The sequence below is a fragment of the Tamandua tetradactyla genome, chromosome 12 (genome assembly GCF_023851605.1).
Source record: "Tamandua tetradactyla isolate mTamTet1 chromosome 12, mTamTet1.pri, whole genome shotgun sequence".
Classification (NCBI taxonomy): Eukaryota; Metazoa; Chordata; class Mammalia; order Pilosa; family Myrmecophagidae; genus Tamandua; species Tamandua tetradactyla.
Window position 1 is genome coordinate 32477437 of NC_135338.1, and position 19265 is coordinate 32496701.

The 19265-nt window shown below is 39.2% G+C and overlaps 1 protein-coding gene and 1 long non-coding RNA gene across 9 annotated transcripts in view; one reads left to right on the forward strand and one right to left on the reverse strand.

Annotated features, from left to right (window-relative positions):
* The window catches only part of LOC143651980 (uncharacterized), a 30942-nt gene extending 17180 nt beyond the window's left edge, over nt 1-13762 (reverse strand). The window contains exons 1-3 of one of the 2 annotated variants that reach the window (XR_013160352.1): nt 13585-13762; nt 8032-8115; nt 3757-3792 (exon numbers count right to left, since the gene is read on the reverse strand). This is a non-coding gene — a long non-coding RNA (uncharacterized LOC143651980). The remainder of the gene's footprint in view (nt 1-3756; nt 3793-8031; nt 8116-13584) is intronic. The other variant, XR_013160353.1, reaches the window with a different exon arrangement.
* LOC143651978 (acyl-coenzyme A thioesterase 6-like) lies at nt 840-19256 on the forward strand. 7 transcript variants are annotated; one of them, XM_077122992.1, is made up of 7 exons: nt 840-1025; nt 1245-2746; nt 8741-8807; nt 9645-9680; nt 13421-14062; nt 16891-17093; nt 18607-19256. In XM_077122992.1, the coding sequence occupies exons 5-7, from the start codon at nt 13606-13608 to the stop codon at nt 19210-19212; spliced, it is 1266 nt and encodes a 421-aa protein (XP_076979107.1). In that variant the 5' UTR covers nt 840-1025; nt 1245-2746; nt 8741-8807; nt 9645-9680; nt 13421-13605; the 3' UTR covers nt 19213-19256. The 7 variants fall into 7 exon arrangements, with proteins under 7 accessions (XP_076979107.1, XP_076979103.1, XP_076979104.1 ...); XM_077122988.1 differs by having other exon boundaries at nt 840-2746; XM_077122989.1 differs by having other exon boundaries at nt 840-2742.
* Nucleotides 19257-19265: the final 9 nt, after the last annotated feature.

Consider the following 19265-nt stretch of genomic DNA (forward strand, 5'->3'; position numbering starts at 1 on the left):
ACATTTTGGAGAATGACAAAGCAACAGAGACAGAGCTCCAAGAGAACAGAACCATGAGAACCATGAGAACCCATGCAGCCAGAGAACGTTAGAGATGAAGAAGGAAAAACCCCTGGAGTTGCTTCATGAAACAAGAAGCTGGGAGAGAAAGCTAGCAGAAGTCACCATGTTTGTCATGTGCCAGAGAGAAACCCTGAACATCATCGGCCTTCTGGAGCAAAGGTGTCTTTCCTTGGATGCCTTAGTTTGGACATTTCTATAGCCTTGCTTTAACTTGGACATTTTTACAGCTTTAGAACTGTAAATTTACAACTTAATAAATTCCCCTTTCTAAAAGCCATTCCATTTCTGGTATATTGCATTCCAGCAGCTAGCGAACTAGAACATCATGCTTTCCTCGAATGCTGGGGTTTAGACTCCATACTCTCCCAAGCATCAGGAGTACAGAGAGATTTAAAACAAGAAGAAAGAAAATAGAGAAATGAACTAAAGAGTCATGGAATCCAGTGAAAAAGTATATTGTGTATTGGTCTCAGAAGGAAAGGAGAAAATCCGGCAGAAGCAAAATATATGAAGAGTTAATGGCTGAGAATTTTCCAAAACCGACCTAGACAGCAAGCCGCATGTTTGAGAGGTATATATACACCAAACATGATAAAGACGAAGACAATCAGGCAGTTTTAAAATATGGTGCGAGTTCATTGACACGCCTCAAGAGGTGAAAGATGTATTTCCATACCACTTAAATTTGAATAGGCTTGTGGCTGCTTCAAATAGTAAAGCAGAGCGGAAGTAATGTTGCGTGACTTCAGAGGCTAGGTCATAAAAGGCAATGAAGATTCCACATTGATGGTGGGAATGCTCGCTCCTGGAGCTCTCAGGCTCCATGTAAGAAATGTGATTATGCTCTGACCATGATGCTCTGAGGATACACAAAACATATGAAGAAGCCAACTGTAGGCTCTCCTGCTGTCAGTTCCAATTGAATCCAGGCTTTGAGTTATCCCAGCCCAGATGCCAGTCTTGTAAGTGAAAACACCTACAGATGATTCTAGGCCCTGGCCATGTGAATCTTCCCAGCAAAGGCTTCAAATATTGTAGAGCAGCGAATTGTCTCTGTCAAGTCCTGCCAAAATTGAAGATATGTGAGCAAAAAAAAGATTTTTAGTGTGAAATATTGCTGTGTAACTGCCTTAAAACTTACTGACTTCAAACAACAATCATTTCTTCCTTCCTTTATGCAGAGCTCAGTGGAAATGGACCACATTTGTACCAAGTTGCACTGCCCAGGGCAGTTTGGGGGTTTAGAGGATCCAATATCAAGACGATCACACAAGTGGCTGGCAAGTTGGTGCTGGCTATCACTTGGGAATTGAATTCGGGCTGTCAGCCAAGGATGGCCTCAGTTTCTCTCAACTTGGGCTTCTTCTCTGGGTGCCTGGGCTTCCTCACAGGCTGATGGCTGTGTTCCAAGAGTGAAAACATCCTGAGAAAGGGAGAAAATTGCATGGCATTCTTCTGACCTGCTTGGAAATTGCAAAGCATTACAACCCTTGCCATATATATTGGTAAGATAGTCAGAAAAATCCACTCAATTTCAAGAACATAAACTATATCTCTTGAAAGTAGAGTGGCAAGATGCTGTGTGCTATGGGAAATATTATTGTGGCTAATCTTTGGAGAATACAATCTGCCTTCTGGCCATAAAAATTCACATTCTGCCCACAAGTAAAATATGCCTATCCCCCTGCCAAAGATTCCCAAAAGTCTCATCCCTTTAAGGCATCAAGCTCAGACTCAATATATGGAATCTCATCTTCTATGTTAGGTCCAGGTACAGTTGAGGCTCCTCAGGTGCATTTCCTTGGGTAGAGCTCCTTGAGAATCATTTTTCTCACTGTGAACTAAAACAAGTCATTATTTCTTAAAATACTTTTTCTACCCCTTTCTCTCCCTTTCTTCTTCTGGGATTCAAATAATTTGTATATTGGTACTCTTAACAGTTCCTACAGGTTCCTCAGCTCTGTTAATTTTTTCTGTTATTTTTTCTTTTTGTTCCTCATGTTGGATATTTCTATTGTCTTGCCCTCAAGTTTTCTGATACTTCCTTCCACCTGTTCAAATTTTCTGTTGAATCTAACTAATGAGTTTTTCATTTCAATTAATGTATTTTCAACTCCAAAGTTTGTTTGGTTCCTTTTTATAGTTTCCACCTCTTTATTTTTTTCACTAAACATTTCCCTAATAATAATGGAAAAGTTCTCAAATCTGATGAAAGACATGATTATACACATCCAGGAAGCCTAGAAAACTCCAAGCAGGAGAGACTCTAAGAAATCTACACGAAGACAAATTATAGTGAAATTCTCAAAATCTAAAGGCAAATAGAAGATTATCAAATCAGGAAGAAAGAACTGTCTTGCACATGGAAGAGATCCACAAAGAAGATTAACAGTGCTTTTCTCATCAGAAACCATGGAGACCAGAAGACAGTGAAATAGCCTATTAAAGTCCTTAAAGAAAAAAACTGTCAACCAAGAATTCTATATCTGGCAAAGTAATCTTTCAAAAACGAAGGTGAAATTAACATTTACAGAAAAAACCAAGGCTAAAAGAGCTCATTACCAGAAACTTTACCCTTCAATAAGTGCTAAGGGGAGTACTTCAGGCTGAAATAAAAGGACATTAGGCAGTAACCTGAAGCCTTAAAAAGAAATAAAGAACATTGTTAAAGATAACAACGTAGGTAAATATAAAATCCTGTAATATGTGCTTTTTGATTTGTAACTGATTCACCTCCACATATGACTTAAAAGGCAAACATGTAAAATAACTGTAATTCTATGTTAATGAGCATATAACATAAAAAGATGTAATCTGAAGCAATTACACTATAAAAGGAAAAGGATAAATATATATATAGTTTGTTTATTATTTGTTTAGGTTTCTTAAGCTGCTTAAAGCAATCACCATGAAATGATTCAGCTTAAACAGTGTGAATTTATTCAGTCATGGTTAAAGTCCAGGAAATGTTCAAATGAAGCCATCATCAAGGTGATGCCTATTTCACAAAGACTGACTGCCAGCAATCCTGGGCTCCTTTGTCACATGGCAAGGCACATGATGGTGTCTGCTGGTTTCTCCTTTCTCTTCCAGTTTTTACTAATTTCAGCTTCTTGTTTTTGTGGCTTTCTCCCTCTTTTTATATTTATTCTGTTTATAAGGGACAAAGTAATAGGATTAAGGCCCATCTTGAATGAGGTGGGTCATACTTTAATTAAAATGGCCTCATCAAAAAAATCCTACTTGATCATCGTTTCTTAGTACATTTGCATCGGTTTAGAAGAACTAGCAACACAACAGAAAAAGATATAGAATGTTAATATAGAGAAAAAAAATAAAAGTAATAATAATAGTAAAAAAAAATCCTACTTAAAATGGATTTACATCCACAGGGATGGATTAGATTTAAGAACATGTTTTTCCAGGGTACATACAGCTTCAAATCACCACACTATTTAAACTACACTGGTACTAATTAAACTAAGTTGTTATTACTTCAAAATGTCAAGTGTAATTGCAAAGGTAACCATTAAAATAATAACTGAAAAAATAAAGAAAAGAAATGAAAATGGAACCACAATGGTACACTGTGAAAAAGCAACTACATACCAAAAAAGAGACAATAATGACGTAACTGAGGAATCAAAAACATATTAGAGCAGGCCACAGTGGCTCAGCAGGCAGAGTTCTCACCTGCCACTCTGGAGACCTGGGTCCAATTCCCGGTGCCTGCCCATGCAAAAAACAAACAAACAAACAAACAAAACATATGAGGCATACTGAAGAAATGGCTAAATGACTGAAGTAAATTATTTCTTCTCAGTTATTTATTTAATAGGATTAAATTCCCCTGTTAATGGCAGAGATTGACAGATTTGTTTTTTAATAAAGCATGATACATCTATAGACTGTCTACAAGTGACTCCCTTTAGGTTCAAAGACAGGAATAGGTAGAAAGTAAAAAGATAGAAAAAGATATTCCATGCTGTATTAGGGTTCCCTAGAGAAACAGGACCAACATGAAAGAGCTGTAAATATGACATTTATAAAGGTGTCTCATGCAACCGTGGAAACGGAAGAGTCCAAAATCCGTAGGGCAGGCTAGGAAGCTGGCCACTCCAATGAAGGGTCTGGATGAACTCCACAGGAGAAGCTTGCTGGCTTAAGAAGCCTTCAGCTGATTGGATTATCCCATTATGGGCGGTATGCCTTAGTTGATCACAGATGCAGTCAGCTGTCTGATGATTTACTATACCAGCCTCCCAGTTTATCAACCAGCCACGAAATATCCTTCCAGCAATGATCAAGCCAGTGCTCTCCTGACCAGACAACTGGGCATAATCATTTGGCCAAGTTGACACCAGACCCCAACCGTAACAGTCCACCTCTAATTAACTTGGCAGCTATTAACATCACCTAGAAACATGCTTAATTTCCAAATAGAACGCAATGACAAACATATGTTTTGCCTAACAATACTCAGCTGTCCTGCATACAACAGGAAACATGCAACATATATCCAGAATAGAGTACAAGTCCTTAGGTAACATTCATTCTTAAATTTCATATACTATGGCTTAACTACTAAAACATGAGCAATACAGTTATGTCATATAAGAGGAAAACAAGATATTTGCTCATGTACAAATGCAAACATAGTCATAACAAAATGGAGGAAATACTCTTACAATCACAGTCCTTGTTTCTGCAACTGATCACGTGGCCATAGTTCATATTTATCTCTACCTTTTTCTACTACCCATTCCATGTCTTTCAGTAAGCACTTCAGCTAGCTGTAGTTCTTTGTCAGGTAGGATGACCCAGACCTTCATTCCTGAAGTTTCTGGGCCACTGGTAGTCCTGCCTGGATTGGGTTGTTGCAGTTTTCCATTGACTTTAATTACAGGGCATGGTAGTAATAAGAGACACTCTAGGGAACCTCCTGTATTCCAGAAAAATGGCCCCCTACTTGGCACATGACTCCCATGGGTATAAATCTCCCTGGCAACATGGGACTTGACTCCCAGGGATGAGCCGGGACCTGGCATCATGGGAATGAGAAAGCCTTCTTGACCAAAAGGAGGAAGAGAGAAATGAGACAAAATAAAGTCTCAGTGGCTGAGAGATTTCAAATAGAGTCAGGAGGTTGTCCTGGAGGTTATTCTTAGGCATTATATAGATATCCCTTTTTAATTTATGATGTATTGGAGTGACTAGAGGGAAGTACCTGAAACTGTTGAACTGTGTTCTAGTAGCCTTGATTCTTGAAGAAGGCTGTATAACTATATCGTATTTACAATGTGACTGTGTGATTATGAAAATCCTGTGTCTAGTGCCTCATCTGTCCAGGATATGGACAGATGAGTGTTAAAAAAAAAAGGATAAAAATAATAGGGGGCGATAAAGGGTAAAAACTAGGTAAACTGAAATACTGTGGGTCAATGAGAGGGAGGGGTTGGGGTTATGGGATTGTGAGTTCTTTTTTTTCTTTTAATTTCTTTTTCTGGAGTGATGCAAATGCTTTTAAAATGATCATGGCAAAGAATACACAACTATTTGATGGTATTGTGAGCTGTTGATTAGTATAATGCAGTTGGATTATACGTGTGTGGTTATTTCTCAAGAAAAATATTTTTAAAAAATTAGAAAAATATTAATCCAAAATTAAAGAAATAAAGCACAGACAAAAATAATAAGATGGTAGATTTAAACCCAAATATATAAATAATTATATTAGATGAAATAAATATTGCAACTAAAAAAAAAATCTGTTTTGCATTCATGAGTTTCTTAGACACTTAGAGACCAAAAAAAAATTAGTCTCCATCAGCCACTAATGTTATGGAAGACAACACAAGGCTGAGTATTTAGGTTGAGGGTCTTTATTTACAAATTGGATGATACTGTACACAGTATATGCTATATATTAACTACCTTCATGGTTGGGCAAAATAGCTAATCTTTTTTCAATATAAAAAGATGAAAAGTGAAAAATGCTGACATTCAAGGAAATTGAATACTCATGTTCTAATTTTTTATAGGATAACATGACTAATCTTTTACGAAAATAGGAAAAGAAAATTTTGGAAGTCAATGAAGTCCATTTAATAAAACTGTATTACATAATACTGTAACACAATAAATGTTTTCTTAGGAATGGATACTTAATTATTTGACTTTTCATAATTATATGCACACATAAGAATTTTTCAAATATTTGTAGTCTATTATTTAGGAATATTTCTATAATATAGGCAATTTTTTAAAACTTATCACCTGACAGTTACAAATAGATGTATTCAAATCCACAATTTTTAGCAGAAAATCCTAAGGGCTTTGACGTTTTAAGAAAAGTGAACCTTTAAAAAGTTATAAAATAAAATATTAATGCCAAACCCAAACACAAAATAATAGCTTAATGCATTATTACAAGGCAAACATTCTTTTACTTGTTCGATGTCCTCATATTTGTCCTGTCACAACTGACATCTCTCCAATCCCACAAAAATAACCACTACACTAATTTCAATAATCACTTCCTTGCATTTTATCTTGTAACCCAAGTATATATCCCTAGACACCATGATTTAATCTTACTCATTTATAAATTTTTATTAGATATGTTTTTACAACTCTTTTTAATCCGTTATTTCCCCCTTCTTCCTTTTATTTTCATTGGAATTTATCTGTTGAAGAACCCATATCTTTTGACCAACCGAGTTTCCTACAGTCTGTATTTTGCTGATTGCATACCCACACTGCCATCCAGTGTGTTTCTCTGTCCCCTGGATGATGGCACAGAACCAAAGGTTTGAGCAGACTCAGATTCAATCCTTTTGGCTAGATGATGGGTCATGGTGTGTTTTTCTCATCAGAACACATACTGTCTCCTTCTCTTTTTGTGATGTTAGCTGAAAACTGATACTCAGTGCCTTGATCCAGTAATTCATTGTGGGTTGGAGAATATTCTAATTTTATTTCTTTTTCATTTGTTGGTTGGAAGGTTTCTTATAAAGGCATGCTTTCTCACATCTATTATTTGGTTAATCAATGATAGAGTAGTGTAGGAAAGGGAGAATAAATATTTTATCTTTCCCCCCAGTTTCATTTCTTACCATATTTCAAGCTAATGAACATATTCCTAATCGTCTTTCTAAGCTAACGTTTCTTTTAGTGTTATGAAGTCAAGCATATTTGATGAGTTCCAACCCATTGTAAACATTACTTTATTTGATGGGTTTCAACCCATTGTAAATGTTATTTTATTGAAGCTCAAACTGACCCATCACTGGCCACTGAGAACCCCATTGAATTGGCTCTACCCCAGCAGTCTTTCAAGTTACCTTGCTATCTCGTAAGACCAGATGTTCCCACTCAACTTTTATTTTTCCAACCCCTCCTCCTCCAGACCTGAGTGGCCTGTTTCTCTAAGAAGCCTGGTTACTTTCAGTGAAAAATAGTGTTTCAAAACCATTATCTGGGCTCTAAGGATGCTTATTGCTATTCAGTTGGTCATTGTTTCCAGGAGAGCACTAGGAAATAATGATATATTTAAAAAAACAGAACACTTCATGAGTTCATTCATTTTGATGCTTTAAAAATCAACTTCAGTACCAAAAGATTTTACTTAGCCTCTCTGTTGTATCTGTATCTCTACTTTTCTATATTGAGAATCCTGGCTTCCAAAGACACAAGCAATGATAGAATTAGAATATCCCACAATTATTCTCTTGCTTTTTCCACATTACATACACAACAATCTCAGAATAACAAATTATTACAGCCACCACCAATATACATGAAACATTTAAATTTATTTTCTATTTGCTCTGTCCATTGTTACTCAATTTTTAAAAATAGTTACTGTGTCAACATTTGCAGAATATATTTGCATAGCATGCTGTGCTTTCTACCTTTTATCTCTCCTTTAGTAGTAGTTCTTCAATTAACTATATATTTAATGCTCACCACAAGTTCTTATTAGATGGCTCTGATTCTTTTCCATGTCTGGTTCTTTAATGATGAACGCAGGACATAGATTAACATTTCCATCTTGAAAGAAAGCAAAGAAACTATTAAGACTAGTGATACTGACTTCTACGGATAAAATTTTATTTAGATAGAGTTGACTTTTTAATTATAATAATTTATAAACTACTTTGCTCCCTACACATAAGTGCAGCTTTTCCTCAGACATGAAGACTAGTTCATTCTTTCTAATTTTTGATGCCTTTCTACTGGAAAAAAAATGAGGTCTTTTGCTCTGATTTATGCAGTAAAATGTTATATTATGATGGTGTTGGTATAGCACACATCATAGCTATATGGTATTCAGAGATTTTTTTCCTTCAACTACCTAAAAATGAAGTAAAGAATAACTCATATCCTATATCTTTTATTTTCCAGTTCAGTTTAGCCATTTATTTAGTTAATCTAAAGCAAACTTAGAGTAAAAAAAAAAAGAAAAACAATAATAAAAATGTTTCTATAACAAATATCTAGTGCTTTTAAAAAGTCTTGCTTACTAGCCTATCTATTACTAAGTAAATTGGGAAAAGTAAAGACGGATGAAATCTAGAGGATTTTATGTGCTCCATTTTAGATATTGTTTTCAGGTTGCTTTTCATAGTTGCTAACAAGTAGCAACAGATTTTTACTTTCACCTCTCTTCTTCCAGTTTGAATGGACCAACTAGGAAAGCAAAACCTGTTGGATAAGAACAAAAGGAGAAGAATATTTCAGAGGTAATCATTCGACTGAAAATCTAGTCCCTGAAAAATTAAAGAATATATTTTTGAGTAGTTGTATTGACTACCGAGGCAGTAAATCTTCCTTAATTCAGAGCAATGTAAATGTGTTGACTTGAAAAAAAAATTTTTAAACCATATTTTAAGTAAACCATTAAGTCACCTTTCACTCTTGACCTCAGTGCAGCAATTTTGAATCCTCTCCCTGGTTTCCAGTTGTAAAAATTTTGCCACCTAAAGGACAAATTAGGTACAAATATTAATTGTTTCAATGTGCCCTTAACCTTTTGTGAAAAGGAATTACAATTCAGGATTTTCAAAAAGGGAAAAAGATATTTGAGTGTGGACTATGAGAAAGTTGAACACTCTTTATAGCCCCTCAGGATGGAACTTTTCCAAGGCCTTATAAAGAAAAAACTGATTCACATGTTAATGTGAAAACTAAACTCTCATAGCTCTACAAAATTTTGCGGAGATTTTCCTTTCCTTTTTTTTTTTTTTTTAACTGCACTGACTGGAATTTAAGCCAACATTCTGCCCTTCCATTCTCCACTGCAGAGAAGTGTGTGTGTAAGAAGTATTTTAAGCTCATCATGTTCTTCCAGATTTTCTTCTCTAGTCTTGCCTCATTCTTTTTTTGTTGTTGTTGTTAATTGGCATAAAAGATGTATTTAAAATTTGAACTAACACTAGTTCCGTGTAGATGAAGTACTATAGTATGAGGGGTACGCAGTCATTAATTGAAAGCTAGGCAGGAAATTTCATTTGAGGAAAGGATAAACACTCAGACTTGGTTTTTTGTTTGTCTGTTTGCTTGTTTGTTTTCATGGGCAGGCACCAGGAATAGAACCCAGGTCTCCAGCATGGCAGGTGAGAATTCTGCCACTGAGCCATCATCACACCATCTGGTTTGTTTTTAAGTTAAAATATTTCTGTATGGTTTTGTGTGTGTGTGCAAATGAATGCATATTAGGACTTGAAAAGGCATTGTGTTGGCTTGTAGCTATTATGTACCCCAGAAAAGGCATGTCCTTTTGAAAATCCTCATTCAGTATTGCTGGGTGGGATCTTTTTATTGTTTTCATGGCAATGTGACCTACCCAGTTGTGGGCAGTAACTTTTGATTAGATGGTTCCTTAGAAATGTGACCCCACCCATTCAAGGTGGGGTTGCTTACCCCTTTAAGGGGGTACTATTTTGGGAAAAACTTTAGAGCTGAGAGAGCCCACACAGCCAGAGATCTTTGGAGATGCAGAAGGAGAACACCCCTGGGAAAGCCTTATGAAACAAGAAACCAGAAGAGAAAGCTAGCAGATGTTGCCCTGTGCCTTTCCAGCTGACAGAGGTGTCCTGGACCCATTAGCCATTCTTGAGTAAAAGTATCTTCCCTGGATGCCTTAATTTGGACATTTTCATGGCCTTAGAACTGTAAACTTGGAAATTAATAAACTCCCCCTTTTTATTGATTTTTAAATTTTTTTAATATAACACCAAACAGACGCAAACATTCTTAACTTTTGATCATTCCATTCTACATATATAATCAGTAATTCACAATATCATCACATAGTTACATATTCATTATCATGATCATTACTTGGAACATTTACATCTATTCAGAAAAAGAAATAAAAACAAAACAGAAAAAAAAATCATACGTACCATACCCCTTACCCCTCCCTTTCATTGATCACTAGCATTTCCATTTATTTTAACATTTGTTCATAAATTCCCCTTTGGTTTTTAAAAACCATTCTGAAAAAAAAAGTCATTCTGTTTCTGGTATAGTGCACTCCGGAAGCTTTTACAAACTAAAACAGATTTTGGTTCTAGAGAAGTGGGGTGCAGCAGTTTGCAAATCCCAAACATGCTTCAAACTTTATAAATGGATAAGGGGAAAATTCTGGAAGAACTGTGAGAAGTTTGATAGAGAAGGCCTAGAATGCTTTGAAAAGACTGTTAGTAGAAATGTGGATCCTAAAGACACTTCTGCTAAGACCTTAGAAATGATGCATGTGGTACTGCAAACTGGAAGGAAGGCAGCCCTTGCTTTAAAGTGACAAAGAATCTGGCAAAATTGGTCACTGGTTTTAGATGGAAGGCGGATTTTAAAAGCCATGAACTTGAATATTTAGCAGAAAAGATTTCCAAATTATATGTGGAAAGTGCAGCCTCATTTCTCCTAGCAGCTTATAGCAAAATGTGACAGGAAAGAGATAAGCTGAGAACTGAACTCCTGGGTACAAAGAAACCAGAAATTGATGTTCTGGAAAATTCTGGGCTTCCAGAAAGGGAGACCCCAGAGAATAGTACCCCATGTGAGGATTTAACCAAACATGGAATCAGTCACCTGTTTCAGAAAAAGCCAGGATTGGAGATGGAGTTATCCAGGAAGAATTTGTGAAAAGTCCTTTTGTCTGATGGGCATGATCCCAGGGTACTGCATAGAAAACCAACAAGAGTGTTTTGGGATCTATATAAACAGAACCACTGCCAGTCTGGACTAAAACGGCCAGAAAGGGGACAAATTGAAGGAAAAAGTGACTTCAAAGGCAGAACCATGGAAGCTAAGGTCTGAAGCCAAGAAACCTTGGGCCAGGTACTTGGAGAGGGTGACTTTGCCCTAAAGGCAGAGGGTGGGCCTTCTACCTCAATGTTCTGGAAGAGTTGTGCCCCAGGCCTTGGAGAGGGTGGAGCACCTTCCTTGAGGACTGAGGAGGGTCTTGCTGACACCACATTATTCTGGAGGGGTAGAGCATGTGCCACAGAGATGACAGAGAGCCCAGGTGCAGCTGCAATGCTTGGAGAGGGTGGAGCGAAGAAAAAGGCAATCACCCAGTGTCCTCCAAGGTTGCATTTGAAGAGAGCCCAGCCACTCTGTAGGCCCTTGAAAAGGATGTGACTTATGCTTTCTAAAGCCCCAAGGATAAATGACCCTCAGACTTTGAAATTTAATGGAGTTTGCCCTATAGGTTTTCTGAACTGTTTGGGTCTGGTGACTCCTGTGTTCCTTCTAATTTCTCCATATGGAAATGGAAATATGACTGTCCCTCCTTTGTATATTGGCAGCAGATAACTTGTTCTGAGTTTTACAGGTTCAGAGCCAGAAGAGAATTTTGTCTTAGGACAGATCATGCCTGTACCTGACTTTGATGAGATTTTGTTTTGTTTTGTTTTTGTCATGGGTAGGCTCCAGGAATCCAATCCATGTCTCCAGCATGGCAGGTGAGAATTCTGCCAATAAGCCACCGTTGCACTGCCCTTTGATGAAATTTTGTACTGTTTTTGACTTTGTATTGTATTTGTGTTGTTACAGAAATGGTTTAAGACTTTATGATACTGTGGTGGAATGAATGTATTTTGCATTTGGAAAGAATATGTCTTTTGGGGGTCCAAAGGGTGGAATGTGCCTGTTTAAAAGTATTGTGTACCCCTAAATTTGGGGAGACAGATATTGGGGCTGCTAGGCCATCTATTCTCCTGCTTCCCACCTAGCCAAAAAAAAAAAAAAACCCTCTTTCTCTCTTTGAAACTCTAGTGTCTCAGGAATTGCTCACTTGAGCCATTAGGTAGAGAATTCACTGCCTGTCTGGTATCAGAACCTACAGAGGTCTTAACTCCACAAACATTAACCTGATGTTAAAATGTGTCTAGATACCATTATCTCTAGGAAATATGGTTCGGTGACTAAGGGATTGGAGCGGTCCTGTAACCAAGAAATTAGGATTTAAGGGATTTTGATTACTGACTTATTATATAGATGCTCCTTTTTGCTTTCTGGTATACTGGAGTAGACAGAGAGAAATACCTGAACTCTCTAAATTATAATCCAGCTGCCTTGATCTCTGATAATGATTGTATAGCCTATATATTATACTCGTGTGATTGTAACCTTCCTTTGTACCCGTTTATACAGTTTTTCAACTTTAGAGTCGTGTAGTCACTAAAGACAGCTCCTAACAAAGTTCAGCCCTAACCCATCTCAAGTCCAAAATTATCTTGACTAACTTAGATCTAATCAATGTGGGCCCACCTGGCATGTGCAGCAGCTTAAAACTTTAACCTACAAGTCAACTATACCTCATTATAATACTAAAAAACACACTCATCCTCATATTAAGGCCACCATTTTCTTACATATGTTCTGTTGACTAAGCATGTACTCAATCTGCACATTATCAATGATTAAATCATCTCTATTTACATTATCTGGGAAGACTGAGCTCATTATCCTAAGCCCTGCCCATCTTTTTTTCTCTAATCAAACTATAAGAAATACTGCAGTTCAGGGAGACAGATTTTGGCCCAATAAGCCTAGTCATAAACTTTTTCTCTCTTTGAAATCCCAGTGTCTTAGGAATTGGTCATTTGAGCATTCGGGGCAAAAGAATCCACTGCCTGTATCCAGAAACAGTAGGAGAGTAATTAGGGCCATGTTTCCCCAGGGACCACCTGAATTACAATTATCCAGGAGGCTGCTTAAAAATCCAGATTCCTGGAGAAGTCAGCATCTCTCCCAATCCTTTAGCTTTCAGACTTTGTACTTCTGTTTTGACACTCATCACGATGCATTGCAGGATTAGTAATAATTAACTCTTTCCTCCATTCAGGGCATTACTGGATTTGCACAGAGGTCTAGGAGGCCTCTGCCCAGAGGTTCAGAGATTGTCCTCAAGCCCGACCAATGGAAGTATTGCCAAAGGTTCCGCCCACGACTGCTTTCCAGAAGGTGAAAGGCACCACCCACGGTCCATCATAGGCCAAGCCTGCCTACCTCGTTTTGGTTACGGCTGGCATGGCGGCGACGGTGACCCTGGAGCCCGCGGGCCACTGCACCTGGGACGAGCCGGTGCGCATCGTGGTGCGCGGACTGGTCCCGGGACAGCGGGTCACGCTGCGCGCGTCCCTGCGCGACGAGAAGGGCGCGCTCTTCCGGGCTCGCGCGCGCTACTGCGCAGATGGCATCGGCGAGCTGGACCTGGCGCGCGCGCCCGCGCTGGGCGGCAGCTTCGTGGGGCTTGAGCCTATGGGGCTCTTTTGGGCCCTGGAGCCGGAGAAGCCCTTTGTGCGGCTAGTGAAGCGGGATGTGCTGACGCCCTTTGTCGTGGAACTAGAAGTGTTCGATGGCCACGACCCTGAGCCCCAGCGGTTGCTGGGCCAGGCTGTGCAGGAGCGCCACTTCCTGAGTCCTGGGGTGCGGAGAGAGTCGGTACGCGTGGGCAAACTGCACGCCACGCTCTTCCTGCCGCCAGGTGAGCGACCTGCTTTCCAGAGTGTTCTTGGGAGCCTGGTGGAGTCCAGGGAGTCTCAGCCGCCCTTTGCCCGACCCAGGAACCACGTAACTGTAGGACTACGCAAACTTATCCCTGAGCTCCAGAATCAGAGATTCTGGGTAGAAGCTTTTCTTCCTAAGCCTCTCGGCCCTTCCTCAATGTACTTCCCTCCCTTAACTGTATACTAAAGCCATGCATTCAGAAGTATTTACTGAGCGCCCACTATGGGCCAAGCATGCGACTGTGATTCAAGGATCGATTTAGGCAATGTGCTCTGCGGTCTGCAAGAGTGATTTTCAGCCATCTTTCACTCCAAACTTCCAAGGAGATTAAAACCCACTGTGATAACCAGTGAAACACACACACACACACAAACTCCTCCTTGACTGTCCCCTTGTCTCATGGTAAACAAACAGACTAAGACAGTTCTCAAACTGTCTTAGTTTGAGATATGATTTTGCTCCCGCCCCTTCAGGAGACATTTGGCAATGCCTGGAGGCATATTTGGATGTCACAACTGGGAGAGGAGTGCTGTTGGCATCTAGTGCATAAAGGCTGGGCATCCTGCTAAACGTCCTATAGTGCACAGGACAGCGCCCCCCCCCCCCCCAAAAAAAAAAAAACCAGGATGCTTGTTAGGTAAAAAGTGGCCTGGAAACAAGACACCTAGTCCACCTCTTCCAACCAAATTTCTGACTTAAACCCTTACTATCTAGAAATGCTGGAGTTGCGGTAGCAATCTCCTAAACAGAATTATGTAATCATTCTCCAAACAAGAGACACTGCTTTTTTCTTTTGTTTAGAATTTTGATTATAATGACACATATACAACATGACATTTCCCATTTTAACCACGTGCAAGTATACGATTCAGTGGTGTTAATGATATTCACAATGATGTGCTACCGTCACCATCATCCATTACCAAACTTTTCCATCGCCCCAAATGGAAATTCTACCCACTAAACATTAACTGTCCATTCCCTACCCCAGCCTTTGCCTTGTGCCCTGTGCCCCACCCCCTTATTTTTACACCGCTTCAACAACTCACAATCTTAATGAGTGGCTGCTCCACTAAAATGTGAACTCTTGGCATTGGAATTGGGCCTTACCCGTCTCTATATCCTTAGAGACTTGCACAATACCAGGGATATAGTACGAGCTCAATAAAGTTTTCATTAAAAGACAAACACAAACACCTCTCTCACAATCGGGCATGGTGCCTGATATTCCTAGTTGTCTGTCTTGTGTTAACTATTTCAATATCTACTCTATGTTCTATTTTAAGTTTTTGTTCCCTGCCTCAAAGACTTTTGTAAATAATGTTGAAATGTTGATCGTTCAACAAATATGTAGTAAGTCAAAGACTATGCAAGTACTGGGATCCAATAGCCAACAAAGTTAGACGTCAGCCTTGCTGTAGTTTAATATTGGACTGTGTTCTAGTTTGCTAGCTGCTGGAATGCAATATACCAGAAATGGAATGGCTTTTTTAAAGGGAAATTTAATGAGTTGCTAGTTTACAGATCTAAGGCCGAGAAAATGTCCCAATTAAAACAAGTCTATAGAAATGTCCAATCAAAGGCATCCGGGGAAAGATACCTTGGTTCAAGAAGGCCGATGAAGTTCAGGGTTTCTCTCTCAAGTGAGAAGGCACAAGGCGAACACAGTCAGGGCTTCTCTCTCAGCTGGAAGGGCACATGGCGAACACAGGGTCATCTGCTAGCTTTCTCTCCTGGCTTCCTGTTTCATGAAGCTCCCCGGGAGGCATCTTCCTTCTTCATCTCCAAAGGTCGCTGGCTGGTGGACTCTCTGCTTTGTAGTGTTGCTCTCTCTGAATCTCTCATTCTCCAAAATGTTTCCTCTTTTATAGGACTTCAGAAACTAATCAAGACCCACTCAAATGGGTGGAGACATGTCATCCCCGAATCCAGTTTAACAACCGTTCTTAACTAAATCACATCAACCAGGGAGATGATCTCATTACAGTTTCAAATATACAGTATCGAATAGGGATTATTTTACGTTTAAGAAATGAGATTTATATTAAAACATGGCTTTTCTTAGGGGGCATACTTCTTTTCAAACCAGCACAGACTGTAAAATCAAATAGAGGATACAGGCAGCTATACTTGCACCTTTAATGCATTGTGGTAAGTAGTATGATAGGGGAACGACAGGCACAGGGTGCTGGTGGAAAAGGCAATGTAAAGGAACTCAGCCTTGTGGGAAACGGGAAAGCTTCTTGTAGGAAGGGAGATCTAAGCTTAGACTTGAGTGAAGACTAAGTAAGCCAGATCAAAAGGAGAAGGAGAGAATAGTATTCTAGGCAACGGGAACAGTATCTATCCATACTCAAGGGTCAAAGAAAATAAGGCATGTTTAGGAATGGTGTTCTTTAAGGCTGGAGCAGAGGGTGTGAGGAGGTGGAGGGTATATTCTAATAATCCTCTACCTATGTTGAGACTTACAGCTCTCAAAGCATTCTCAAATAGATATTCTTTTGAGGACAACAAGAAAGAAAATATGATGGAAAATGCATATGTATATGTTCTTTCTAATTTGAATTCCTTTTATTACTTTTGTTTTGTGAAAAATTCTGGGGAAAGGGGTACTTTGTCCTCCCCTTTACCCCCTGCACATTATTAAAACAAAAAAAAAAGGTAAATTAAGATGGGTCTTCCTTCCACTGAACATCTCCTTAACTTTCCTGGCTTCAGAAACTTCTGTTTGTTTGATAGCAAAATCTGAACCCAAGAATGGCTTTTGAAAGTCTAAAGCTTCTGGTGATGTGTTGTGTTCTCCAGGCAGAGAGCCCTTCCCTGGGATCATTGATCTATTTGGAACTGGTGGTGGCCTTTGTGAATACAGGGCCAGTCTCCTGGCAGGACACGGTTTTGCTGTGCTTGCTTTGGCTTATTTCAGATTTGAAGACCTTCCTGAATATTTGAAGGACGTGCACTTGGAGTACTTTGAGGAAGCTGTGGACTTCATGCTGCAGCATCCAAAGGTGAGTTCTGGTGTTTCCTAAACTCAGAGGACAGAGGTAGACAGGACACAGGCCTGGATCTATGAGCACTATCAGGAGATGTGGAGCTGGAAGTATGCCGTAAAACACAAAGCTTCCTTCAAAAGTTACTAAGACTATTACTAATAATAATATAATTAATATTATTACTATTCATTATTATTATTATTATCTATTTCTACCTGTTTCTCTCAAATCCGTAAGACTTAATTGCTGACTGTCCTTTGTAATTCTTGACTATAATTTAAAGAAGACTTGGGCTAAAAAGCTACAAGACTTGAGTTCTTGGTTCTGCATCTTCCCCAACTGGTCCTATGATCCTGAATAGACAATTGCCCTCTTTGAGGTTCAATTTCCTTGTTTAGAAGATTAATGTATATATGTAGAGAGAAAAATTTGGCTCAGACATTTCTGAGACAATTGGTGACATTTAAACAGGAACTATATATTTGATGATATTAGGAATAATTTTTAAGTTTTATAATGGCAGTATGGTTTTGTAAAGAAAGTCCTTATCTGATAGTGGAGAATGTATTAAACTAATTAAAACATTTTGGAATGATTATGAATGGAATGATAAATATTCTTTGCTATTATCTAGACTTAAAGAGACCCAGACATTCTAATATTAAGGAATAAGATGTTCTGCAAGGTCTTGAGGATCGTCTAACTCAGTTAGGGTTCAGCAAATGGTCTTTTAGCAGAGCTTCTAAAACCTCGATGACATTAAACTGTGATGGTTGGTTTGTTTATGGAGAGAAAACCCTAGAAAAAGAGGAGGACATGTATACTATCACTTCTTCCCTTAGACCTAGACAAGAGGGCCTCCCACCTTGGACACTTTGTTTTAGATGGCCACCCTCTGGCCTGCCTTTGGCTGCAGCCCTGCCCACAGGGTGAGGATTCCCAGGGCCCAGGGAAATGTATCTACCTGGAATTCACATGCCACCTACCCCTATGCCTTTGGGACCAGGGACATCAGAATTCTCTGTTCAAATAATTCTGATCCTGCCTCCAGGACCTATGCTTCTTCCCTGGCTCCATCAGTGTGTATTCCTGTAGGCCTCGATGTGCAGGTTGGGTGTCCACTTGTGTGTGCAGCAGGACCCTCAAGGGCATGTGATGGAGCCACGGATGGGCAGAGAAGGAGGGTGGGCTCGAGACCAGGTATTGGGGCAAGAGATTGACTCTCCCCAATGTCACATTCCAGTATAGAACTCCAAGGAGTTTTAAATTTGAGCCTGGCCTTTTAAGTTATGTGGAAATATATTAATCAAGAAAAGTAAAAAGAGTATATTTTATTTAACTGTTCATTTAGGAAATTTAGGCCTTCATGTGTACTCTTGGCCCAGGCCCCATAAATAGTAGGGGAGCAGGGGCCTGTATATTAGGAAATCACTTGATTTACTTATTTTAAGAAAGCTACTTAGAGAATGTAAAATCACTGTCTATGTCCTTCATTTATGAATGCCAGGATTGTTCTCTCTCTCCTCAGGTGAAAGGCCCTGGTATTGGCCTTCTTGGCTTCTCCAAAGGAGGTGACTTGTGTCTCTCAATGGCCTCCTTCTTGAAGGGCATCACAGCCACGGTACTTATCAATGCCTGTGTAGCCAACACAATAACTCCTCTGCATTACAAGGATATGACTATTCCTAATCTTGCCAGTGACTTAGAGAAACTTAAAATCTCTGAGTCAGGCATAATGGATTTTATGGATATTTGGAACAACCCACTGGAGGAACCCAATCACCAAAGTCTCATTCCATTAGAAAAGGCCCAGGGCCCCTTCCTATTTATTGTTGGCAAGGATGATCATAACTGGAAGAGTGAACTATATGCTCATATAGCCTCTGACTGGTTACAAGCCCATGGGAAAGACAAACCCCAAATAATCTGTTACCCTGGAACAGGTCATTGTATTGATCCACCTTATTTTCCTCCTTGTTTAGCTTCTGTACATGCAGTATTGGGCCAAGCAATGGTGTTTGGAGGTGAGCCAAGGGCTCAATCAAGGGCACAGGTGGATGCCTGGCAGCAAATTCAAACTTTCTTTCATAAGCATCTCAATGGCAAAAAATCTGTCAAGCACAGCAAAATATAACCTTGTAATCATAGACCAGATGCCATCAATAAAAATTCCATTCATACAACATG